Here is a 27,933-nt window from a genome sequence, read left to right as displayed (position 1 = left end):
CTGGTAGAGGCTCACTGTGTGACGCCGCTTAACTGAGAGGCCCAGCCTATTTTGATTACGTACCAACAGGGGAGGAGGGGGCCCGCTGATGTCCTCTCTCGTGCACTCAGCCAACCCCTGCTGCTGCTGTTGTAAGGTAAAGCTGGCGGTATCCTAGTGTACCCTTGTTAAGGATCCGCCGCCGAAAGAACCCGGTTTGCAGACATCGGATCTTCCAGAAATAATTATTTTATGCGTCGGGGAGATTTCCTACCCAAATTACGCATGGAATGGTTTTGGGGGGATTGGAGTAGAAATGCAGCGCCGCACTTCCAGCCCACAACAAGAACCATGCCCAGCTTACACTGCAAGCAAATTTATGACATCCTGTTTTATCCTTTACGACTTTGATATGAGTGAATTTTACTTGGATAGTCACCAGGAGTGAAGAAAAAGAAACGCATCGCACAGAGCTGAAGGACGCTGTATTCGCCGCAGACGTTTGTGTGCCGAGAAACCTCTACGTTTAGGATTTTTTTTCTTTTTCTCTTTTTTTTTCTTTTTGATGGAGCTGGAGAACATAGTAGCCAACACTGTACTGCTAAAAGCCAGAGAGGGTAAGTTGACACAAATAGTAAGCGGGCCTGCTTTTGTCATATTTTGAGCTGTGCAGAAAAAAAATAATCGTAAGGATGACGGCAGCCTGCAGACTGTGTGGCTCATTACGGCAGGTAAATCCTAAAGATGCAACAGAAAAAAAATCGGGAGGGGGTGCTGTGCAGACAGTGCAGACAACATCAACGGAACACCGCGAAACTGCTCGTCTTGTAATCAGTGATAGACTCGAGTCAACCAAAATCCTTGCACATTTTGACAGATTGTATGCCCCCCCCCCCCCCCCCCCCTTAAATATATATATAAAAATATATATATGTTGGGGGACGGGGGCGGCAGGGGAGGGAGGATGGGAGGGTGGTCTGCCTCCCACATCCGCTTTCGTTGTCTGTGCATATGAAAGCGGCTCTTTCGCAACGTTATGCATGCTGGAGCAAACACTGACACGGGGAATAACTCCTTTCTAGAGGGGGAATAAAATGAGCTTAGGCTGTCTGACATTTGAAAGGTGATCCGATGACGTGACTGGTGTTGAAATCTGTGTAAAGGGCCCCTGCGGAGAGACGGACTCTGCTTATCTGTGTAGAAAGAGTCAAATGTCTGAAAAGGCCAGTTGCAGCCCGACAGCACGGTCTGAAATATGAAGGCGCACGGTGTCATTAATAGTTCATTCTGAGGAAGACAGGGTTGCGCTGAGGGCACGAGGAAGGCCTGGAGGTAAACGCCGCGCACTGTGTGATGCATTGACCGTTTTGGTCGTTGGGATCATGTGGGCACTTTTATTTCAGGTTTGGGGCCTGTGGGAAGTTACAAAACAAAATTCATTAGGTTTCGCCTCATAAGCCAAAATTAGGGAGTGTTTTGGTTGTGCAGCTTTAAACAGCAAGATAAATCCTGAGAGAAATAGCCATCCTTTTCCCTTATTCAGTCTGGGTAATGTCCAGAAACTTAAACAAAATGAAAACAGATTACATTTTGTCCTGAGTGTACCTGGGTTCCTTTGGGATGCCCTTTGAATTCTCCTCAGTAATCCCAAACCTGTTTTCAATCAGCAGGGTTTAAAAACCACCACTCACACTCATCCCACTTTATTGTCATGATTATTCTTTTTTGTTTTGTTTTGTTTTTTGGAACTGGTTGCAACAGTTTTCTGTCTTTCTGTAAATGCATCAAATCTTTTGCTTCAGTTTAAAATGACTCGGTGTATGTACAAGTGCAAGTGTACACAGGTCCGGTTGCAGGGAAGCTCATAGTTTGATGTGGCAAAAGCCTCTGCAGAGTTGCAAGATGACGCAGGAAAAGACTTTGGTTCTCTCGCAGCTCCTTCCACGCGTGTTACAACGTTGGCACGTTTTTAAAATAAATGGGCTTCCTGCACATAGAGCTGGAAGTGTTTCATAGGCACTAATAGAGTAATAAAATGAACCAGGATGGCGACATGCTGTCAAAATCCACACGAAGAATGCCTTCGCCCGTGGGTTGGACTGGACGTTTGTTTTATGGCAGCAGAACACGACTGGGCTGAGTGAATCAAGCTTCATGAATTAATAAGAGCAGTTAATGACCCATGACAGATCTCGCTTGTCCCAGCTGCTCCAATGGTGTGCATCTGCCCTGACTGTGTGTGCGCGTGTGTGTGGAGGAGAGAATAAGGCCTTATACAATTATTGGATGAGATGGATCTTTGAGTTAATAGCTGAAGCACGACTTTCTCAGCAGCTTGATCAATGCCTCTATAAATGTAGCTGTGTGGGACTGATTCAACAGTTGAATTGGAGTGTGCAGTGCACACACTGAACAATTTCACAGGTTGCAATATTGGTTGTATCCTCTAATGGTCTAAATCATTAGAGGTTTTGTATTACGTGATGCAGTGCCAAAGGCTATGCACATTCATGTCTGCTGCTGTTAATGCTGCTGCTTTCTGTGCATGCATACATTTAAGCAAGGCACTGTACTGTACACACAGAGACTCATTTTAGATCATGCACTAGCAACAGCCGAGAGAATGCGAGTGGAGCAAAGTGAAGAGTGTTTTTTCCTGTTTGTTTATGCGAGCATATCTCCAGCCATGCCTGAACTGAGAGGCAAGCATCCTCTGTCTAAACTTCTCCAGCTACGGACAACAGGAAGGCCCAGTTTACACTGCAGTCTTTGGCTTGTTTATGCCAGCATCCTCACACCTCCCAGATCAGTAAAACTGTGCAAGTTGGAGAAAAGAGGAGAAATAAGAAAGCTATTGATATCCCCGGGCCAAGAGTGGCAAAACAGGCCTCGTGCCAGCCTCTGGTTGCTCTTTGACTCTTCAGTGTCAGCGATGGCTGCTCTGACGGTGCTGGTCTGGCATTTGCCGCCAAGTTTGGTGAAAGCTCATCGTCGCTTATGAGTATTCAGAGATAATTTTGAGATTAGTAATTAGCTGGAAGATTGGAAACACTTTAGAAATGGAGGATTTCTAATCAAAAGAGTGCTCCGTTTAATCACAGTAAAAAACCTAACTTGATTTCCACAAGAAGAATTTTTTTTCTTTTTTTTAAAGAGAGGGGTTCTGACCATATTGGACCATTTTGTTAAGTGACCGCTGTCTTACATAAAGCTCAGTGGTATAATACGCTATCAGTTTGATGCAGCCCATAAGCTATTTAATCAAATTGATTGTTACATAACAAACTGAGTGGGCTACTGCCATCCGAGCTCCATCTTCCTGTAGAGCTCCTCTCCGGTCTCTGCGGAAGATACTTTATGGATGATGAGTATGCGGTGAAATGAAACACTTCGATGGTCATCTGAGTATCATCTGACAGCGACAGCACTGCTTACTGTGTCAGAGCAGCAGGGGGAAACGCTGGTGCGCTGGCCTTAAAAGCTGTGATGTCTGTGTGAGTTTGTCAGCTGAGGAAATTGGGGCTTTACAACAGATCAAAAAGATCAAAGGCACTTAGGCCTGACAGGGCTCTTTGTTTCAGTGGGATCTGTTACACTGTGGCCTTTAATGTTATACATATAGCTGACATACAGTCAGAGCGAGCGAGCAGGTATAATATCAGAACATACTGTAGACTTATGTGTGCGATAGCCGATGAGGGGTGTGGGGCAAATTCCTTTGTTTAAATGTAACCTGAACTTAGCCACTGTGACGCGAGCAGCATCGGTGCAGTAGACCCTTTGCTTATTGTGTGTGTGTGTGTTCACAAGCCTCTGTCTGCCTGCCTCCCCATTCACAACTCTTGCTGGCAGCAGTCGCAGATTCCAAGCCAGGCGAGTGAACGTCATCGGTTGTTTAAGTGAATGAGAGCAGGGGAAAAACTGCATTGCTGCATCCAGATGCCTTTCTTGAATTGTGGTAACAGAGCCCGGGCATTTAGTTTGGGCGACTAGACAGAATTCCACTCCGCTGCCTGTGGGCTTTCTCATTCGAGCTGCAGCGTTTTTTTGAATGTTGTAGTTACATAAGTAAAACTCCCGTTATATAAAAAATAAAAGCAGCTGAGGTGCTGTGGACGACTAAAAGTGATAGAAATACAGCAGGCGAGGATTTATTATTTAATCATCACTGAACTGAATTCTCAGTAAGCCTCCTTTCTGTAGCCTCTTAATTGAACTGGTAAATGTTTTGTATTGTTATGAAGTTACCATTGGTAATAACTGAGGAACAGCTACTACGTAAACCCAGAGAAACTACAGCTGAAATATGAAGAAAAACTCATTTCTTTACCGACCCAACTGCAGTAAAAACAAGCCCCAGTTTTTCCACGACATTACTTGACTTTTACAATAAATTCATGTGTGATCTCATGCATGCTGTGGTGCAAGTTCATGCTGGTTGCATAGAAAAGGGGACAGTCTATCACCATCTGAGACAAGACAGCGAAGTAATACCATGGAAAACTTTTACAGTCCAGTTTCAGCTTAGTCACTAGGTAGATTGTCATCTTTTTACTGAGTTACTTTGTTGTGGTTAAATAGGCGATGGCATGTTTTATTGCAAAGGTTATGAACATGATAATAGTGCAAGCAATTGCACAGTTTCAGGTTACTGGTAACTTTTCGAAACATTACCCAAACGAGGTGTATGTACATATGCAAACGCACATTAAACACGGCTAGTAAGCGCTTGTCATTCTGCTGAGACGGCTTCCTCGCATAACTAAAACAGGTTATTATAGTAGTGAGAGGGCAGCCATTGAGGGCAGCATAGGGGTGCAGTGGTTAGCAATGTCACCTCTCTCCAAGACAGGTTCTGGTTTGAAACTGTCAGCCAGCTGGGAGCTTTCCGTGTGGAGTTTACATGTTCTCCCATATGCCTGTGTGGGTTCTCCGGGTACTCTGGCTTCCTCCCGCTGTTGAGAGACACGCTTGTTAGGTTAACAGGCCATTCTCAATTGGCTGCAGGTGTGGATGTGAGAGAGTGTGTTGTCGTTTGTCGGTGTTAGGCCTGTGATGGACTGGTGTGTGATTGTGGTGTACTGTGCCTCTTGCCCAGTGTCAGCTGGGATAGGCTCCAGCCCCCTCCCACGACCCTACTTTGATAAGCAGGTTAAAATAGATCATGCTTGTGCATAAGTGAGTAGACAAACATGATTCACCTCAAATTTTCTAGATTTCACGTGTGAAAACAGCTTTACTGAGTAGATTGCGAAACAAAACTTCCTGAAGAGTGTTACCAGATGTGCTGATGTTATTTTTCAACCTAAGTATAAAAAAAGTCCCTTGTCAAAAATGTAAATGTTTGAAACGTTTTTGTAAGGAAGTATAACCATGAAAAACAACATAACAAAAAAGCAGTTCATTGGAATGTACTGTTTTCATTCCTAGATAGTACACAGTTAAATTTGGGTTGGACAAAATTTGGATATTTACAACTGTAATTCGAATGGACGTCTGTCAGAGGACCTCCTTTTTTACACAGTACCTAATTATACATGACTTATTACAAAGCAAACACAGTCACAAATACATCATAGTTAAAGTTAGTAATACCTTTTCTTTTTTCTTAGTGTTTCAGCTGTACATTTACTATATTTACCTACTGATCATCAGTGGTAATTACCCTAGAATACACTAGAATTTACCGTATAATTGCCAGTATAACTGCCTACTGGTCAGTGTCCGGCAGCCTCGCCTCTGTCAGTGCGCCCCAAGGTGGCTGTGGCTACACTGTAGCTTGCCATCACCAGTGTGTGAGTGTGTGAATGGGTGGATGATTGTGTAAAGCGCTTTGGGGTCCTTAGGACCACAACAGACCATTTACAATTATCAGCTATTTACATAATTATTTAATCTTTTGTGACATTTTTAGGCAAACACCAAAAAATTGCTTCTTTTTATTTAGATTTACTCAATGAATCTACAAAAAGAAACATTAGAACAATCGTCTTAACTAAACCAAAAATAAGCATTTACAGCGTGTGTAGATAGATATAGAATAGAAAAGAATAGAATAGCCACTTAAGTGTCATCCAGTTTAGTGCACATCACAACGAAATTTCTGTGCATTTACTCACCGTCAGACTGTACAATATAAATCTAAAGGTATAAAAAAGGAATCTAGGATATGTACACGTAAGAATATAAGAGACATTTGTGTGTATTCACTGCTTTTAGAAAAAAACTGTTGTATATATTAGGAAAAATGACTATATTGCATAGTAATAATAGCAGCAGAAAAATATAGTGTAAATTACCATTCCAGGTATGAAATTGCATTGCCCTAAATATACAGTCGCTGATTATTTTGATTATTAACTCAACATGGCTGTGTCTTAAATATCTGGAAGTCTCCAAAAGTTTGTCCGAGTCCCGGATTCAGCCTGCACTAAGCTCTGATTGGAGCATATTGCGTTTGAAACCAGCCCTACACATTTTTTATGTTTTTTTGCTGCAGTTGTTCTTTTAAGAAGACATTTTATTTCTACATAGATTACTGGCTGATAAGAACTGATTAGTCATTGCTGCTAGGAGAGTTACAGTTAGCCTATTGTCTTTGCAAGAGATTTACAGAGGGTTGTGTGTGTGGGAGAGGAGGTTGGAGGGATGTCGGGGGCGGGTGCTTCAGCGTTCCATAGAACAGCAAACCTAAGCAAGTCCAGCTGCTGTCGTTACAACTTGCAAAATGTAGTGAAATGAGCTGCACCCTCCACTATCAAATGCACAACACTGATCTTTGTTGTTTGCACCTGCCAGCTAATGGTAATCTGAGTATGAGCACTATATTGCAGACTCTGTAGTCTCTGTTACGCACTTCCTGCCCCGTTTTCATATAAACAAAAACATTTGCCTGGAGTGCTCCTCTCTCAGGACCTGTCTGAAAGGACGGAACCGAGGAATAAAACTGTCAGCTTTTATTTAGTAGAGACTCTTATTGGAGGGAAACCAGCGTCTCATTTCCTCATCGGGTCCTCCTGACAGGAAAGAAGTAAAAGATTTTTTTTTAAAAGAGGACCTGAAAAGAATATATTGCGTATACATGCAGGACTGTTTATGGTGTTATTAACAAAAGGTGATTCATTTGAATACGACATGGATGGGACCACACTGGCAATGCCCGACTATCCCATTGAATCTCATCATGTGTTTTCTGGAAGTGAGATCACTGCTAATGTTGTTAAAAGTATATTACAGATAGCTTGAAAAAATTCTCGGTCCTCATAAGATGGAGCCTGCTGACTCTAGTTATTCTTTAGTGCCGTGCCAGGCTGGGAATCGTGATTTTTTGAGCTCTTTGAAATCTTTCGAAAACTTTTTGTTGCCCTCCAGGTGTGCAGATTTGAACCCTTGAAAGCCTGAACCACAAGACAATTGTTTAAATTGAGTATTAACTAAACCATATGACAATATTTTAAAAGTAATTAAATATCCATTTGCATATGTGTGTGATCATGTATAAGTTGTATAGTTTTAATGTTTTATTTGGGAACAGAATGGTGTGTATGTGTAAGTTTGGTGATGGAGTTTTTATTATGAATGAATGATGAATTTTTATGAATTATTATGTCTATTTTTATGCTTAAGGACAACAGATGGAAATTAGCCCTTGGCTATAATCTGGTATGTTTACATTCATGTAATTTTTTTTTACATTTATGTTCATTAACATGCACTGTCCTAAATAAATAAATAAATATATGAGTCTTAATTTATACAATATTTGCTACATCCAGCATATTAATATAATTATTTTGTAATTTATTACTTTAAAATGCATTGCTCAGTTTATCCAGGTTTTTCTAAGGGGTGAAAATCACACTGATGATGTAGTCACAACAACTCACAAAACCTCATGTGTCAAATATGATACATTAGGTATTTTAAAGGAGGAATTTTTCATTTGTTTTTTTCATTTTCATTTGTCTGTAAATTCCCAGACATACCCACAGTTAGATCGCTGTTAGCCTGGCAGAGCTGCTTGCATGGCATGTCTTCATTTACATTTGGGGTATTATATATGACCCTGCATGTACAGTTCACGCCATTTCAATTAATATTATTGGAACGTTTTTGCTGTTTAAGTTTGTTTTTTGTAAATTCAAGGATAGGGGTTCCTTTATTGGCTCTTCATTCTCTAACAGCAGTTTTGCACTGAGATTATAAAGCAAAGACGAAGCAGAGATACCCATATCTCCACCGACAACACGCCACAAGGCTCGCTGTGTTTTGAGTAGGAGTGTGACTCATTTTTTCTTGAGTAGAAAAAAATTCAGCTCTCTGGCTCCTACTATCTCTATTGTTATTGCTGCCTCTACCCACACATACAGTATACGTAACTCAGCTGGATGCAACAAGTTCACGCCTGTTCTCCAGGGGTTGTCGAGTGGAATTCTGGGAAATACCGGAGATGATTTTCTAAAGTAAAAGTAGACTCGGTAAGCCGAGTGAAAGTGGATGGAGGAAAAAATGTGAATTTTAAGCGCTTGTCATTAAAGTACTCCAGGAATGCAGTCAGAAGCCTCTCAGACACACAGGTGATTACTTAAGTACTGTTTCATCGTGTCTCCATGTGCTTCCTGCGCTCTGCACTGCTGCCATATTGCTTTAATGGAACAGCTGATGAATTTTTGATGTGCATTAATCCAATAATCTATACAGTAACTTCTGAACCTTTCTCTCTGATATGTCCTGCTGGATGAAGAGCTAAATGCCAGACTGTATACGTCAATGCAAACACACTCAGAACCTACATGATGTTAAATGAGGCTGTTTATTTCCTTTAATGTCAGGACAACTAAACATAAAGAAGAAATGAGGGATCTTTTATGTTTGAGGAAATACACAACTGTAAAAAAGTGCTGATCCAGCCTTCGGATCCAAACAAAATTGGGGAAAAAAAGGCACAGGGATTTATTAAAACATGTTTTTGGATGTCGGTGAGGATGTTGAGGTCCGGGCTCTGTGGAGGCCGATCATGACTGATCCATGTTTTTACTGCATTGGCAGCATGTTTGAAATTATTGACATGCTGAAGCTGTTGCCAATCAGATGCTTTCCAGATGGGAGTGCATGATAGATCAAAATCTAACAGTACTGTTCTACATTCGTAATCTAATCAATTTTGACAAAATCTCCAAATGCAACTCCAAACCATGACAGAGCCTCCACTGTGTTTTACGGATGGCTGCAGAGACTCACTGATCAATGTCTCTGAACAGCAGATGGATCTGTGCTAACACTTCTTTCTTGACTTGTCCAGTTTCTTTATAATTTTTAAGGACACACGGCACACCATGCCAGGTTTCCCACTAGTAGCCTTTTAGGAATCAGTTTGTTGGTGTCAAAATAGTATTTTGGCATTTTTCCCAGATTAAATTAAAGACATGGGAGCAAATGATGTGTGTATAGGCTGCTAGTAAGAAAGTGACTGCAATTTAAAACTGGTTCTTTGCAAAGTTGTCTGTTATGTGTGGACACAAGGACACAACACTGGTTCGTCCCTTGAGTTAGTTGCCTTTATTATGCTTGAATGATTCATAGGTCAGTGGCTTAACAAACAAACAAAAATGGTCAGGTAGAAGGACTGGAGTGAAAAGGCATCCAGTGTCCAATGAAAGCCCGGAGAACTATTGCTCAAGACCACTTTAAAAAACAATACAAAACAATCTGGCTGCATGGCAGCAAAATATTAAGAAATGAGGTGTGGCTTTGTATTTATACATAACATATTGTTATTTATAGGAACCTATGACACGGGGATTCTTTAGAGTGCATTAGAGTAAAATCAGCTAATTTATTTGTATATTTGTAAAAACATAAATCTTGAGTAAAGCTCCAGAGAGTTATAAATGAGGTTGAAAGAGTTCATTAAGGAGTTTGGCTCATTTAAGGCCAAAGCAGATTTTAAAGACTCTTTTTTTTTTTTTTTCAATCGAGGCATGTTTTCGTGGCAGGACATCACAGGAGCAGGACAAGGAACAAATATCTTTATGAAGAGACTGTGTGTTTCATGCAGAAGGAAAGAAAGCACCCACCCAGTAATGTCAGTCCACGGTGCCCCATGAGTTCTATCTCACTGATGAGTCGGCTCTGTGCCTTTCAAGCACTTTCCTCAGTGTTTGCTCACTTAACTGCTGATTTTCACTCTGAATAAGCTAAAAATCATTCCTCGTAGAGATGTAGGACTGTATCGCGACACTGTTCACACTACCAAAACATTTATCGAGGTAAACAGATGCTATAATACCTCGTCAGAGCACAGGAGCATCCTGTTACAGCTAGCTTCATGTGGACTATGCTCTGTCCTCTTGGATCTTTATGGATGAGCAAACAGCAAGTATTACCCAGCGTGCCCTGCGCTGTGTGTGGTCCTTTGATCGGACAGCACGGTGGGTTATATAATTTCAGGGTTTTTTCGTGCTCCCCCCCGTCACATTCCATACTTTATATATTTATAGAACAGGAAACTTGTGGCACCTGACTGTTCCCAGACAGGATATGTACCCTGCCTTCTGCTGCGCTTGTCAGATTTCTGTCCTTGCATGCAAGTTTTGACACTGAGTGTCTTCCTACACCGTGGCTGTTTTGCTCGTGAACACATGAACTTTAACAGGCGCCGCTTCTCTAGTGACAACTGCCACAGCGCCCTAGCTCTGAGGTCATGGACTGGTTTGACCACCTCAGTTTGTATTAACACATTGCTGCTGCCCTTGGGCTGGTCTCTATTAATAGCAGTAATGTTTACAAGGACATAAAGACGGGGAAATGGGCAGTGTTGTGTGTGTTTTTTTTCCCCTCAACTCTTTGTGCAAAAGTAGCTGTTGGCAAAAGGTTAAACCTGGAATTTATGTCTCAATCTTAAACGCGTGTCGAATGCAGCTACTTCCTTAGGTCAAGCTAGATTTGGTTGTTGTTTTCAGCACACAGCTCGCTAGGTTGTTGGGACACAGCTGAATAGAACGCCAATACTGTTGCTGATAAGATCTCTGTTTTATTGTCTATGACTGATTTTGAGTTTATGACCCCTCATTAAGCGGTTCAACATGTGACCCTCACAGCAGCCAAAAGAAGCCGAGTGTGTTGCCAGGTAAAAAGGTGCACGTCATCAATGTTTGCTTTGAGCATTTCAGCAGATGTTACAGGCGGACCATCCAGTTGTTATTATTGTGATATATGTGGACACGGGAGCTCATTTAGGATGGTAATAAGAACAGAGGCACCGACATGACATCATGGTGGAACAGACCAACAAAGACCGTCTTCCTGCTATAGTCCACCCCTGCTGCTCAGGTCTGGGCAGTGTTTCCCCTGCCTTCCTGTGGCATACACACACACACACACACACACACACACACACACACACACACACACACACACACACACACACACACACACACACACACACACACACTTTTAATATGTGGATTAAAGCTTCAATAATGAGTCTTTCACATCTTGTTTTGGTTTGCTTTCAGTGCTGCTGGCTTGACCTGATAGGCATGCGCATGCATATATGCTTATATTTTTAATAAACTGGTATGCAGTGTAGTACCTTAAACCTTTATTTACGTCTACATTCCTGTTTATACTGCATATATAGGAGCAACATTCACACAAAAGCAGTGTGCCAAGGTATGTTTTTTGTTCTCTTTGCTCCTCTTCTGTCTTTGCAGCAGATAGATATCTAGTACGATTTAATCACATTTCCCGTGATAAAGCAAACCCATATATTGCTACGAATCACTTTACAGCGCCCGAAGAAGCACAAAGAGGATGTTTTGCAAATGCAAAGCTCCCGTCTTCCTTCAATAATATGCTTGCTGGGTGTTTACCACTTGTGTTTTGCATGCACAAGACCATTGGCCCTTACCTGGAGCTCTCATGCAAATAAATCCCGATCACCGAACGGTTGGATGTGCCGGGAGGGATGGACCGAGGGGAACAAAGGCATTTGCATCATAGTCTGGTGCTGGTCGGCCACAATGTATTTGTAACTCGCTGACCACCACAGTATGACTCAACCGCGAGGCCGACATTTAACAGATCAGACAAAGGAGGTGATGTGGGAATAAGCGAGAGTTAGATAATCAGAAAGGGATAGTGAGTTGTTTGTGAACAAAGAGGGTCAGTGCAGCCAGGAGATGAGAGTGAAGAGTCACTGAAACCTACTCAAATCTTGCACACTTTTTTACACAGTGTAGGTGTAGAAAATAGCACATATTCAGAACGCTCGGCTCTGCTCACGCTCGTGCTCTTAACATCACATTCTGTTGCAGATGTTATTGCATATATGCCAGATGCACAGTGTGACAGTCAGGATGTGGTTTCAGCTGGTTGTCCACAGCACATCTAGCTTCATGTTTGGAGTGAGATTGTAAGTGGAGGTGTTCGAGACCTCGGAGATTATGTGTGTGCACGTGTGTGTGTGTGTGTCAGGCACTAGATGTTAATGGCTTGGGTTCTTTTGAGTGTCAGCACTTTGTGCGTATAACCTCAAATCTAAGCAGGGTTGTTTTCGAAGGTGTGGATGGATGGGGCCTGCAGGATTGCCACGAGTTGATTAAATTGAGCATGAGGACAACACTAGAGAGAGGTCACAGTAGTGACATTGTGCGTGCACACACACACACACACACACACACACACACACACACACACACACACACACACACACAGATGTTTGGGGTTCGGGTAACCCCCTGGTGTTACGCCAGACGGTTGACGTTTTGTCTCTGACCTTCTTTTTGCTTTACTTGACATGCCTTGATGATGTCAGAGCTCCTAAACATGAGCATAAATAAAGGGTGGCGACCACACTGCCCACATGGAACAAATTAGACGGACAAGTTCCTGTGTGCAGCAAATCCACGCCACAGCACATATTTCAGCTCGTGTGTAACTGACAGACCACATAAGAGTGAGAACTCTTTAATAGCGAAAGAAATAAACAGACAGCCGTGAACAAGATGGTTTATGGAGGATATTTACGAGGATATTCATACTTTTAAGAGCCAAGTTTTGTTAAACAGGAACCTAGAGTTACAAATCTGGACGTAAAACGAAACATGTGAATGTTTTTCTCTTCTTCAAAACATGATTTCAAAAAGTTAGCACTTGCTTTCATCTTTGTATATCTAATACTGTTGTAAACTTTCCTCAAATCCTGCCAGAACATTTCGTAAAGCCGTGTAACAGCAACGTGTCAGACAATTTTTTTAACCTCTGTTAGGCTGTGCTTTCTTGAGCCAACAGACAAAAGAAGCCAAAGGGCACTAAGGCTAAACAGAACTTTATTTGTTGTTACATTCAGATGAGGAATAATTGATTCGTTGTATTTGCATGTTTGTGGGAGTGTTTGGGTGTGCTCTGTGTTCTGGTCTTTGCACCACATGGGCCTCGAATGTTACAGTGGGACGAATTATAAATATGCTTTCGAGCAGCTTTATTTGCAGTGATGAATGAGAGAAATCGAGGGGTTATAAAAATAACATGAACAGCGTGACAAGAGACCACACGTAGAAAAGCCCAAAAAGGAGGCAAACCACTAATCTATAGCACTGTTCTATTTTTATGGCCAAGGAGCTGTAGACGTCCTTAAAAAAAAGTCCTAAAACAAAAGGGGGTTGATAGACTTGAAACAGCAAATGAGGTCAGTGATTGGCTGGCAGCAAACTTGGTGACAGTGATGTGGTGATGACAGGAAATCTTCAGCAGTGTGTCAGAAGAAAAGGGAAAAAGATACTGGATCACAGGGAAACAGCAGAAGAGCAGAAGATGATGCCAGGAGTTCCAAAAAGCAGGAAAGGGGGGAGGCGGGGAGGGAGAAAGAATGAAAAATAAATAGGCTTGGAGAGCAATGAGAGGCAAAGAAAACAGGACACAGAAAGAAAAAGAAGGAACTGCATTATTTGTGGTTGTCTCAGCATTGTGTAGAAGTTGAATGCCTGGGTGGAGCACCCATGTTTGGTACAATTATTTGACATGGCGTTGACCCTTCACAGGAAATTTATGCCATTTGGCTGGACGCTTGTATCCACAAATGCCTCACACTAGCACAAGTGCATACATTTTTAGCATGGCGTCCCTCCCATGGGGAATGACCTTCTTCATTCGCTGTATTCTTTTGCCTTTTTGGCAGATGTCATGTTTTCATTAAAGGAGATTCAAAAACTGGAGCACACAGCAACACACTGTATTTTTGTGTGGGGAGCATAAGTTTACATATGAGCTGTTTACAGAAGCGATCAAATAAGGAAGTGCGCCTGTTTATAGCATAGTTTCGTCTACAGTAATGTTAATGAGGCGCAGGTGCTCGAAGTTAATGATTGTCTTTGGGGATATTTTTATTCGGGTTATTAATACATTCATGCTTCGTGTTTGTCTTTGGTGATACGAGTATCATTCTGAATACCGTATGTGAGCTTTGCTGACGTAGGGTCCCTTATCTTTAACACCCCTCCTCCTAAAAAGAAAAATACTGCAGTTCTAATAAGAGTCAGTACAACCCTGTAAAACTTTTTATGACTCAAATATGTAAGAAGTGGATTGAAATACTTTTGTATACTTTGCTGTGAAATCATCTGTTCAAAAATGTTATGTCAGCTTGTAATGATGGAAATGATCTCTAATTAAATCCCTTTGTGCCTGTATAATGTATGGTTATGGCTGGCTGTTGCAATGTAATCCTGAAAGTATGACACACGAGGGTCATACTTGGTAAGTGAATAATAAGCATAAGTGTGTAAAATGAGGCTTTTGTACTATGTGGGCAAAATAACCCGTACCATGCAAAAGTCTTGAGCCACCCCTCATTTCTTCATATTTTGTTGTCATTTTTTAAAAACTGGAAACTGGTCTTAAGCAATAGTTCTCCAGGCTTTCTGAAGGTCTTTCAAAGTGTTTCTTTCAACATGGGCTGCTTTGTTAATCATTTTTAGTCCAGTCTTTGAGCCTGATCATTTTTCTTAAGCCACTTAACACTGACCTATGAATCATTCATGCTGTAAAATTGTACCTGTTGTCCATACACACAACAGACAATTTAGCAAAGAACAAATCTGGAATTGAGTCTTTAGACTCTTTGTTATCAGCAGCCTGTCACAAAAACATATAATTTGTTCCCATTTCTTTAGTTCAATATGTGAAAAGTAAGTAAATTAAGTAAATACGTTTTTGTTTTGTTTTTTAAATATTCATAGAGCACATTTTAAGATAAATGTCACAAAGAGCTTCACAACAAAAAATAGTTAAAAGTTATGAAAGGTTACACAGTCTGACAGGCATAAATTTTTCCACCAACAAAGTGGTTCCCAAAAACCTATGAGCTCAAAACTTCATATCTCAGCATGTTGTGCAGAGTGTCCTTAAAAACCTGAGGAAACCAGACAAGCGGAGGGGGAAAAAGTAGCAGGCCTACGTGGAGAGTATCTGAAAGTCATGTGAAAAATTTGAGTAGACCTCATACAGGACCCGAGAGATGTATGTTGTCCCTCAGTTGATCCATCTTAAGGGAAAGAAGAATGGTACAGTAATTATATGCTGTGTTTCCATATATATTTGCAAATGTTTCAGCAGATGACTGCATCTATTTCCTGTTTTCCCAGCAAAATGGAAAAGAACTGAGGCGTGGATTAAGACTTTTGCGCACTAATATAGAGCAGAACATCCATTCTGGGTGCACGATATTTCAGTATCAGACATTGTAGCACACTTTTATGATCTTGCAGAGAGAGTGACAAAAACATGAATGAATGTATTCATGTATAAGATAATGTATTTGCTGTTAGATTAAATATTACATATAGTAAATATAGAGTAAACATTTCCTTAGTCAGTGATGTATGTATGTATGCATGTTCTGTCTATACCAACATTCATGTGTAACGTAATTCAGCAGTCAGCACTAAGTCTGCTATGGTTCACTTGTTTGACCGTTGGCTTACTTTATCTTAGTCAGTTTATGGCTTTCTGGGGAAGAAAGTTTCCCAGCTATGGTCTAATATCACACCAAAACATGCTAATTTGAGACTAATCTTCCCCTTGTTGAGTGCAATTTAATTTTCTTGGCAAGTAAATTATATAATATTACAAAGGCAACAGTGAGACGCAAAACAGACTGCAGAGCAGGAGGAAAGGATGAGACAGTAATGCAGCAGGATTGATGGGAAAACTGCTAAAAGCTTTCACTCAGAGCCTCCACAATGACGTAGGGCCTCTCGCATTCCTGGGTTATTACTTAAAGATGTCTGCTTGTCATTGCTCTCAATGCCTCTCACATTGGGTGAGCTGCTTGCAGCAAATTTCCACTGCACAGAGCGGTTAAAGGAAATCCCTGTCATTTCATTAGAGCAGTCGTAACATATTAAAAAAAATAACTTTGAGACGAACATGGTGTAAGGGCAAAGCAGGCTGTGGTAGAAGTACGAGGTTAAAAGTTGCGTTTAATCGCATCTGGTGGATACTGTGAGAAAACGCCAAAGGTGATTTAGACATGGCTTTGATGAATAATGGGAAAGCGGTCAAAGTTAAGAGGCAAAATAATCAGCTCCGTCGATGACTGCACAGTAAAATTTCTTCAGAAATCTAAGTAGGCGATGTAGATCTAAGTGGTTTTTGTTCGTGATGGTGTTACGTAGCTGCAGGAAGCTGATGCATGATTATTCAGTGCAGTGGAATCCAGTCTGGGTTCTGATGGGAACTGAGCCGGTCAGAATGGGCTTTCTGTCTGTGTGGACACAAAAACACACACACTCATATTAAACACACACACACTGTTCCACTTCCAGTGAAGCCACTCACATGAAAAGTGAGCAAGAAAGTCAGTGGAGAGAGGAGAGCGTTACGGAGGAAGTGAGACGTAATCTATGAATTATATATACACACTGAGACTATGATTTCATTCAGGGGAGAGCCCACACACAACCCCCCTCTCTTTTAGCCATTGGGCCTTCATTTTCTCCTCACTGACGAAAATAAATGTGGACAACTTTATTAATTTCTTTCAGTTGAACATTTTTACCTCTTGTTTTACCTGTCACCACAGGTGGAGGAGGGAAAAGGAAAGGAAGGAGCAAAAAATGGAAGGAGATCCTTCGTTTTCCCCATATAAGCCAGTGTACTGAACTGGGAAACAGCATCGGTACGTGTTTGTGCACTTCCTTCATCTAAAGAGAGTGTGTTTGACTGTTTGTTGGAAAGGCTGCGATTTAAAGTCTGTGTTCATTTTATGTTTTTTTTTTGTTTGTTTGTTTGTTTTTCTTTTGCAGACAGGGAATATTTCAGCATCTGTGAGAAACAGCCTATCGGACGACTTCTCTTCCGTCTTTTCTGCGAGACCAGACCGAAACTCCAGCGATGCATCCAGCTGCTGGATGCGATGGTAAACATGCACGCACACACGACTTACATCGACCCCTTTTTTATATTTGCATTAAAAATATCATTTTTTTTTTTTAAACTAAGGAATAGAAAAGTCAACCATCAACTCCTTGTGACAGATCACACCAACCTTCAACCAGTGATTGTAACTGAACCTTATCGCAACAGGATTTTAGTCTGACGTGTACTTTTGTTGTTTTTGTCATCTTACCGCTGCACAGAGTGTCTTTGAAACACAATTTAAAGCTTTGACTTACACATCCAGTGTCATTGCATTGATACAGTTGAATTCCAACACTAGGATCCCACCTAGAAATATTTTTTTATACCCTTTTTTAAAATGTTAAGCATTAATACTGATAAACTCCACACAGAAAGGCTCCAGCTAGTTGGCAGGTTTGAACCCACAAGCACCTTGCTCGTGTAGCAGCAGTGCTTCCCCAGATCATAACACTGCTCCCTACAGGGTAGTATGGTAGGCACTAGGCATTATGGGTTCATCTCATCGTGATTTGCCCATCACATTGAATCATTCATCAGACCGTGTGACCTTTTTCCGTTACTCCGATCTTTCTGTCTGTTTAGCCTCACTCATAAGTGGTTTTCTTTAGGCTACACAGTTGTTTAGTTCAGTGGAAATACTTTTACTTTTACAGTCAGAAATAGCTGTGATTTTTGCTTTTGATTTGTTGTCATTTTATTTCACCAAAATTGTCATGATTTTTTTTTTTTTTTGACCACATTTCTTTCTATGAGATGATGGTTCACCAAGTTTTAATGAAACTTATTAAAACAGTTTTAATAGTTACAGTTGTTAGTTGTTTTTTTTGCTAGATGCAGACCAATAATTTAGCCCTTCTGAGACAGTGTAACATCTTTACCATGACCATGGAATACCATGTCTTCCAACAAGGCTGTTTAAGGAATGAGAAGCTACCCACTACAGCAGTTAGGGTTAAACAGCCTGTAGCCAGCTGAAACACATTGGCAACTGTAGTTGTCCAATGGAGGGCTCTTACTTATTTGCCTAGTTAAATCCAAGTTTTGTTTGGTTGTTTTTTTCCCAGGCAGAAGCACGCATCATGACACCTACAGAGGATGTTAATAATGATTTTGGTGTTTGAGTTTTCTAGGAGTGGAGTGCTTACTAGAGGGATTCTCAAACAGCAAGTTTTAAACTTTTCAAAAGTGTGAATTTGCACAGAACTGAATAAACAGCATAATGTGAAATGTTAGTGTGCTACGTTATTTCATGAAATTACATTTGAATAATCCACTCCGGCCCTTAAAAGTCAGTCTTGTGGAAGCTCATATTAGAGTAGAATAAGAAAAGTGTCTCTGCATTTCAGATCATTTTAGATTTGACAAACTAATCAGTCACATCCTTTTCATGGGTAAAGGTAAAACAAAGTTTTCAGAAACATAAACTACAAATGCACGGATTGCAATATTGTGAAGAAAGTGTGAAGAAATCATTGAACTTTACAATATAACCCAATCCACGGTAAGCTGCAGCATCATCTTAAACTGAAACAACTGAAAGTAAAGTGCTCTGCTACTGGACAGATGTACAAATAAACAAAAATCAGATGTTGTACATTAGAGGTGGGAATCACCATACATCCCACGATACGATATTATCACAATACTTAACGTACGATATGATATTATTGCAATTTTTAAAAAAATGTTGCGATATTCAGATTCTGTACATAAAGGTAAATCTTATCAATATTCATTTTATCTAATATCAAAGTCTCACACTCAGTCTTTCTCTCATTTCATTCAGTTTTATTGTTGACAAACTGAACGGTTTGTATTACAGTCTAGTCCAACTTAACTGAATGCAACCATCTGGTACAATTATAGCTATTCTGAACTATGCAATTTATGAAAACTATGCAGCCCCTTCAGCAACTGAAGAATTTGAAAGTAAATTAAAACAAAATATAATTTTACATTAAATAAAAAAGTTTTAAACTTAATTAAAATAAAACTTATCTTAAATTAAAATAAGTAAACTGTCATGTTTATTGCTGCCAAAAAAAAAGTTAAACACATTTGGACAGTGTCAGGATTCTTGCTCAGAAAAAGGATCAACATGCTCTGAAGTCAGAGCATGTTCCAGTCCACAAAAACTTTTTTTGTAACAAAATATCGATTTCTGCTGTCCCTGTATCGATACATTATTAGCAAACAAAATATCACGATACTACACAGTATCGATTTTTCCCCCCACCCCTATTGTACATCCACCTTTACCTGATATATTTTACCTTGCCAAACAAAAGCAGGTGCAACAAAACCACTGTCAGTTGCTCATATAATTCTGTGTTTTTAACTTCACCAAATAACAGGAGAATGACCTTTTTCCCTTTTTCACTTGTCTCTATAATCTTCCCAGTAACTTCTTTAATCTTTTGCTCATGCTGAGGCTGCTAGCTTGTGGCTAGCTTTGAGCTCTGGATTGCTGGATAGCCATTTTTATTTTGTTAGCTTCTTTAAAATGTCCAAGCTCAGCTGGGTAAGTTTCTGTTTAGGTTTGTTAGAATTTAGTTGTGGTCCTCCTGCAGTTTACTTTGGCAAACTCTTTATAACCGCTCACAGGAAGTGGAGCTTTCACGCTAACGACATGCGGCTAACAGTGTGTACCTGACTATTTGCCTGCAACCCTGTCCACATGCTGTGTATCACCGGACATGGTCAGGAATGCTGGAAAATGTCAGATTCCACTCTCTTCCTAGAAGATCTCTATTAAACATGAAAGGATTTCAAAGGCATTATATTACATCTACTTTATAGGTGACGTTTTGAGAGAAGTAGTTTGCACTTCGACTTTATATCATCTTGTAATGACGATTTGTGCTTACAAATCGTCATTACAAGTAAATAATCACCTATAATTTTGAATTCATCTTTCAGCCCAAAAAATCAATGGTTATTTCTGGTCGCCACCCTTTATTTAATTCTTTTGCATGGAATTAAAGGCTCATCTAAAATAAAAGACTAAAAATGTTAAGTTGTACAGTTCCCTTTTATTGTAACCTGCGTGTGATCAATTATGTAATGGATAGCATGTTCTCAGATGCGAGTATCTGGAGGAAAAAAAATTGTGTTTATTGCTGGATAAATGCAGTCCTGGAAACACACTCATCAACTTTTTTAGTGTACTCACTCTGATTAGAGGGCAGGCTGCAAAAACGCCGGTGTTGCTGGGTCACACAGCAAGAGGACACAATTAAATGGAGTAGTGATTATTCAACCATCCAGATCCCCAATCTATCCAGCTTTTTGCCTCCTACCACCCCATGTCCACGTCTAGACAAAATACCTCCCACATGACACATTTAAGTCTTTATCTATCTATGCCCAGAATATCTTAGCGGACATGTGACGGGCAGAAAGGACGCATTGTTTCCCTCGCCAGCCCCTTCCAGTCCCGGCGCACCCCCGTCTCTCCACTTTTCTGCCCACTTTTAACCGCCCAGCCCTAAAAGTGACCATCACCCCCTCCATGCCACCCCCACTCTGTGTAGGGGGAAAGCACTTACACTCAAGCCAAACACGTGTTGGAGCTAATTCTACAGTCCATGTGACAAACTCAGCTTTATGAACCCCATTTGACAATTACTCAGGTCTGAGGGTGTTTACAACCAGGCAGGTGGTTGTATTACAAGTGATTAAACAACATTGCAGTCCATTGCTGGTATGAGGTTTACTAGACAGTGTTATTGTGTAATCTAGTGTGCAGTAATTAGTGTAATCTACAATTTACAGTAATTGTTGTTCTTTTATGTATGGTTTTTTTTAAACGTGTAAGCCGTGTGAAAGTATGAGCACAGCGGTTCAAAAGGAGGAGGGAGTGTTTGTGCATGTGTTTTTTCGGTGTGTGCAACTTAAGTGGTTCCAATGGTTCCTCTTACATCATGAGAAGGTGTTTGTATGTGTTGGATCTACTCTGCTTCCAAAAGGCCAAGGAGGCGTCTTCTTTCCCCTTTGGCTGAACCCCCCTCCCCCCTTTTCCTGCTCCTCCAGCAAGCGGTGGGAGTCAGACAGCTTATTTACTGTGTGTGTGTTTCTCTGAAACCTCTGATAACAAAGCCTCAGTTAATCAACACTTGGCAGCAGTCACAGCGCTCTCTCTCGTTCTCTGTGACTTTTAGTCATAATCTTACATGTTTACGTACAGTGTTGGCTTCTTCGTGTTTCATTCTGTAGTGTCTGTGATGCTGTGGTTTTTTAAAGCCAGTTTTTTCCTTAAGCTTCGAGCTCATGTGTGCTTCCGCGGTGCATATCATATATACGTTGATGTGTGTTGTAGTGGAAAGCTGGTGACGCTGGTGTGACACACTGTGACACTGCAGGACCTCAAGGAATCCCACCGTGTTTACTGTGTGGTTGCCAGGCAACACAGGGCCATGTTGGAAAAAGCCCACTAATAGAAACAGCCATGCCAGCATGCCGCATGGATGCCATGTTGCCCTCCCCCTCCCGCTTTTGAGAGGTTAAAAGTGCCGGCTTCCAAATGCGTCAGCGAGCTTTTCATGTCACTGCCCCTGCGAGAAGTCCAGTGTGTCCGCCGCGTAACGACCCAACCTGTTAGTGTCATCAGCTGCATGTGTGCAAACACGGAGCCAAGAGCAGCATATGTTTATGTGAGAGTGACAGGGAAACACAGATATACAGAGAGTGAGAGGTGTGTGTTTCTGTAACCGCACAGCAGCTGTTTCGTCTTTCAAAGGAAAAAAGCAGGAAAAATTCGAGAGACATTTGGTTTTTTGGGGGGGCTTTTTTTTTTTTCCACTATTGGAGTTATGCATCCAGTTTGAATGCCTTCTAGTCCGAGTTCTAAATCATCGTCAGTGTAATTTAAAAGGATTTTAGTAACATGTCATTTATCACAGCTGACTTTCTCTGGTTGAACGATTATAAAACACTTTAGTTGTGTTTAGTTTTTCTATTATCATCATTTCCTCCTGCACTTGTTTGAGGGGAAATTTATTTCCTTGTTTTAAACAAATCTCCTGCGCAGATTATAGATCTCGTCGATGTAAATTGGGGATTTGGGATGCTTGAGATAAAAAACCGGTTTGACTTGGCTTGACTGGAAGGGAGAAGTTATTATTTTCATTCCAATAAATTCTGTTATTCAACAACTGCAAAAGAATAGTGGGTGTCTTCCAAGTCCACTGGGACTTTGTGGTTAATAAAACATGTAGTCATGGTTTGCTGCTACAGAAAGTCAACAATCAAGCTGTTACAAATGTCAGTGAAGTAATTAATAAAAGGTCAGATTGAAAGACAGTTTCACAACACCCCATCCAATAAATCATTGCATTACTAAATACTGTCTGTTGTTGTAGATTTGAGATCTATAGAAGTCTAAAGAAATGTTTCACAATTTCACAACAAACTAAACATCATCTTTTACATCTGAACTTTGAAATTAGCCAATAATTGATCAAGTGATGTAAATGCCACTGTTTATAGTCTAGAAAATATTCATTACATAAGTTGCCTTGTTTGAAATTGGCACTGATAAATAACTACTTGACTGCAGACGATCAAGTGCACGTTAATACTTTTGTCACATCTATAAAAGTATGTAACACAAATCTATAACAGGAGTTTTGTTAACAACACTGAGTTGTTCTCTTGTTTAGGAAGACTACGAGGTAACACCTGATGAAAAAAGAAAAAGCAGAGGGTGCCAGATCATCAAGGCCTTTCTATCAGAAAATGTAAGTTTCCTCATTTGATGCATTTTAAAAATTTTCGAGCCTTCTTTTTTTTCACACTTTGCTTCAAAAGAAAACTTTGTAAGCAGACAAGCAGACGGCAGAATTAAAGTTCGCCAAGATGCCCGCATGGGTTTAGTAATCAAGTGTACGCATTAAAAAGTCAATGTATTGTTACTTCATCGTCAATTAGATCAGGCGTTTATGTTATCTCTTTAATTTGTAGTGTGTGTAATAAAGAGTGACGCATTCCTGTATGTGTGCTACTGTTTACATGTGTTGATGTAGTCACCTCAGCGTGTAGACATAGCGGAGGTTTTTGCAGACCAGTGCAGAGAGAACCTCGAGCTGAGTCCATGTAAGGAGATCTTCAGCAACTGCCGCAAGTGAGTTCCTCATTCATTCACACTCACCTGTTTGCAGGACTCTCTCTAATTTGTCTCTGCCTTGTCTCTGCATTTTCATCCCACAACGTGCGTTTTGGTAACTGATTTTTTTTATTTTTTTTTTATTTTTTTGCGCTGCACCAGGGCTGTCCATGACTACCTGAGTGGAGCTCCGTTTGCAGACTACCAGAACAGCATGTACTTTGACCGCTTTCTACAGTGGAAGATGCTGGAGAGGTTGGCTGGGTTTTGTTTGCTTATATCCATTTCTTATCTGTGAAAAAAAACCACATTGAAATTCTGAATGCAGACATTTATAAAATGTAATTTAGTAGTTGTAGTCAGGGATGTGAATGTGGGGAATAATCAGTAATCAAGATAATATGGATTACATATCATTTATTTGTAAAATGACTAGTAAAGATCACTGCCCTATAAATACAGCAAGGTTAAAATTAAAGTCGAGATAAAAGTTGATGTGTATAACGGTAAATAAGCTCACATTCATTCAGTGCTTCTTTTGTCTGATTATTTTTGGCGTGGAGTTTGACAGTTTTAAAACAAAAATTAGCCGCTGTCTGTTCTCCAGATCACGTTGTGGTAAAGATTCAGTGAGTCAAAGAAACAACCTAAAAAGAGACAAACATAGACTCCAGCGACAGGTAAATAAGGAAAAACCCAACATAAGTAAAGTCCGCATTATGCAAAGTCTGTATTGACTATAACTGTGATATTTGCAAACGAAATATCACTATTATGTTAGTAATGGACATTTGATAGTCTGGGAAATAACTGTGTCATCACCCCTCATGGACTTTGTATTTTTGCAGCAACCATTCGGAAAAAGTTGGGATCCTGTGTAAAATCTAAATAAAACTAAATTATTAGCAAATCCCATCCATAATTTATTGACAATAGAACACAGAAATTATATCAAATAATGAAAAACTCTAACTGAATGTAACTGAAAAATTATTGGCTCCTTTTGATGTTGATGTAGTTGGCACAGGGCCGTGTTCACCACTGTGTAGCACCCCCTCTTCTTTTAACAACAGCCTGTAACGTTCAGGAGTTGAGGAGAGCAGCTGCTGGACTTTTTAGAGAGGAATATTGTCTGATGAGGGAACAGCATCGTCAAAAAAAACGAACCTCTGCCTATATATACTTACTGAGAAACTGATGCTCTTTTTATACCCAATCATATTACTGGCCTGTTGCCACATCACCTAATTAGTTGCAAAATGACGTGTTGCTGCAGTAAAATTGAAAACGAGCTCCATTTTTTTCTCCATTTTAACCATCAAATAGGTTTTCTGTGTTCTGTTGTGAATAAAATATGGCTTTATCCAAATTCCAAGTGGTGGCATTCTGTTTTTATTTACATTTTGCACACAATCCCAACCTTTTGGGTTTTGGGGTTGTTATTTTTTTTCTTTAAAGTCATTTCACAGTGAATAAAATGAGACATGAATTGAATACAATGATATTGCAATAATATTGTATCTAGAACTTTCTGTGATAATCATGAAATGAAAGTCAGATGTCATGACAGCCCCAGCAACCATAATTTAAAAAGTTAAGAAGGTAAATTTTCCAGATAAGAAATGACTTGGATAGAATTACACCTCATTCTAAACAGTATAATATTTTATGCAGATAGCATGTAAATAAACAGCAGTTGGGAGTAAACAGCAGGCTTTCAGAGCAGCCTTGATTGTATCCGTGTCTGGAAAGTGAAATTATGTACAAGAGGTTCCATCATCTATACAGGAAACAGACTCAGGATGGTATTGAGTTCTGCACATAATGCCTGTCTTAATCAATACTATGAACATCTGTTAATGGGTTTTGCTGTGCCTGTGTTTTTCCAGGCAACCAATCACTAAGGACACGTTCAGACAGTACCGAGTGCTGGGAAAGGGGGGATTTGGAGAGGTGAGAGACCCGGAGATAAATTTTGATGTTGACATTAAAAGTATTGCCATTTCACAGTGAAATGTGAGATAACACGGTGTCTTTAATCCACAGGTATGTGCCTGCCAGGTTCGAGCAACGGGGAAGATGTACGCCTGCAAGAAGCTTGAGAAGAAGAGGATAAAGAAGAGGAAAGGAGAGTCCATGGCTCTCAACGAGAAGCAGATTTTAGAGAAAGTCAACAGTAGATTTGTCGTAAGTAGAAAATTAAGAGGAATAAAGTGCAGCGTTGATGCCTTGCGGCTTCTGCATGACTGTTGTCCTCAACCAGGTGAGCTTAGCGTACGCGTATGAGACCAAAGACGCCCTGTGTCTGGTGCTGACCATCATGAACGGCGGCGACCTGAAGTTTCACATCTACAACATGGGCACGCCTGGCTTCGACAAAGACAGGGTCCAGTTTTACGCTGCTCAAATCTGCTGCGGTCTCGAGCATTTGCACAGGGAATCGATCGTCTACAGGTAAATCTCACACAGTCTTAAATGCATTTTAAGGTGTAATTCAGTCAGAAGAGAAAAGCCTTTGAATGTTAATGTTTTTTAAAACATTTTGTTTAATAATGTGTGTTGTGAACTGATACTTTATGCTTTAACACACTTGCATGCTGTGTCATCTTTAGGGATTTGAAACCTGAGAATATCCTATTAGATGACAACGGTGAGTCTTGAAGTTTCAGCAGTTCTTATTCGTAAATATTGCGATGCAGCATTTTGCATGTTAAATTGCACATTTATCTTATGATAAATTACAGCCAGCTAGTTGTGCACAAAGATCCTGTCAGGTACATGTGGATAACATCAGCAGTTCTACCTTACCTCACCTCACCTCACTAACACTCTGTGTTGCAGGACACATTCGCATTTCTGACTTGGGGCTGGCTATCAAAGTGCCTGATGGAGAACTCATTAGAGGCAGAGTGGGGACAGTAGGCTACATGGGTAAGAAGCACTGTAGTCAACATTTTTAAAGGAGAAGGGTAAAATGTGCAAGTTTCATTAAGTTTCTCCCTTGGGTCTACAGCTCCGGAGGTGATAAATAACGAAAAGTACGCCATGAGTCCTGATTGGTGGGGACTGGGTTGCCTCATTTACGAGATGACCGCCGGGCGATCGCCCTTCCGCGCCCGCAAAGAGCGAGTGAAACGGGAGGAAGTGGAGAGGAGGGTGCAGGACGAAGAGGAGGAGTACAACGACAAGTTTACAGAGGACACCAAGGCCATCTGTAGAATGGTGAGGCTTGATGGAGAGATGTTTGTATAGCGAGAGATGAATGATGAACAATTGAGTGATTCATCTCTGCTTCTACTTCACCCAGCTGCTCACCAAAGACCCTAAGCAGAGGCTGGGGTGCAAGGCGGATGGAGCAGCAGGCGTCAAGGCCCACTCGTTCTTCAAAAACATCAACTTCAAGAGGATGGAGGCTGGAATGGTGGAGCCTCCCTTTGTGCCTGATGTGAGTTGTTGATATTATTCTGCACTGGAGGTTTAAATCAAACTCACTGCTAAAACCAAGTATCCTTACTGACACTCCCTGCGTCAGTAAGGACATTTTTTTTAAGTTTGTTATATCAGTGGAAATATTCAAAAATAGCCAGCATAAAAAATAAAATAAAAAATCAGAAACGGCAACCAAAATTCCATGATGATAAATTATCTATTAAGATAAACTTGTTTTCTGTTTTTCCCTTCAACCCAATCTTTTTCATGGTCATTGCCCTCTCTCAGCCTCGGGCAGTGTACTGTAAGGATGTTTTGGACATAGAGCAGTTCTCCACAGTCAAGGGAGTCAATTTGGACCAAACAGACAATGACTTCTACTCCAAATTCTCTACAGGCAGCGTTTCCATCCCGTGGCAGAATGAGGTAAGCGCGTTCATGTCATACGGCATTTTAAACGCTCAGTGCGCTTCTCGCAACTTGCTGGGAAAGCTCACACATTTTCCTCTTTCTGCTTCTTATTCTCATCTTATCCAGATGATAGAAACCGAGTGTTTCAGAGATTTGAATGTGTTTGGGCCACATGGAATGAGATCTCCAGATTTGGACTGGAACCAGCCGCCAGAGCCACCTCGACGCAGCCTGCTGGACAGGATCTTCAGGAGGCATGTAAGTGAACGGACAGGCGCATTTGGAAAGCAGGCAAAGCCAATTTCGATTAACCCACGCAAATCTATCTCTCTTTTTCTGCCGCAGCACCCAGAGGTGTCCATTTCCAACAGCCGTGTGCAGTCTTCCAGCGTAAACTCTGTGGACTCCATGTCCAACTCTGCCCCCTAGTGGCATCGTGTCTGTGTGGGCGCCCCACATACACAAACACAGAACACATACACACACACACATATACCGTGCAAAGGGAAGGAGCTACCGAGGGCTTCCCTCCTGCTGACTGGTCCACTGCTGGGGCCTGAGCAACAGCCGGTCTAAAAAGCCTTGATGGC

The 27,933-nt window shown here is 40.8% G+C and overlaps 1 protein-coding gene across 1 annotated transcript; it reads left to right on the top strand.

Annotated features, from left to right (window-relative positions):
• The first annotated feature begins 73 nt into the window (after nt 1-73).
• grk5l (G protein-coupled receptor kinase 5 like) lies at nt 74-27,933 on the top strand. The gene is made up of 16 exons (XM_086313757.1): nt 74-596; nt 17,063-17,158; nt 17,286-17,398; nt 23,061-23,138; nt 23,424-23,521; nt 23,666-23,758; nt 25,393-25,456; nt 25,550-25,690; nt 25,767-25,957; nt 26,116-26,153; nt 26,345-26,434; nt 26,517-26,725; nt 26,811-26,948; nt 27,221-27,358; nt 27,470-27,601; nt 27,689-27,933. The coding sequence occupies exons 1-16, from the start codon at nt 545-547 to the stop codon at nt 27,770-27,772; spliced, it is 1,755 nt and encodes a 584-aa protein (XP_086169883.1). The 5' UTR covers nt 74-544; the 3' UTR covers nt 27,773-27,933.

The sequence above is a fragment of the Aulonocara sp. 'chitande type north' Nkhata Bay genome, linkage group LG12, assembly GCF_057382095.1.
Source record: "Aulonocara sp. 'chitande type north' Nkhata Bay isolate Kocher_YH1m ecotype deep benthic linkage group LG12, A_spYH_male_GT1.1, whole genome shotgun sequence".
Lineage (NCBI taxonomy): Eukaryota > Metazoa > Chordata > Actinopteri > Cichliformes > Cichlidae > Aulonocara > Aulonocara sp. 'chitande type north' Nkhata Bay.
The sequence above is the reverse complement of the archived record's forward strand: the minus strand, read 5'-3'. Positions and strand labels throughout refer to the sequence as shown.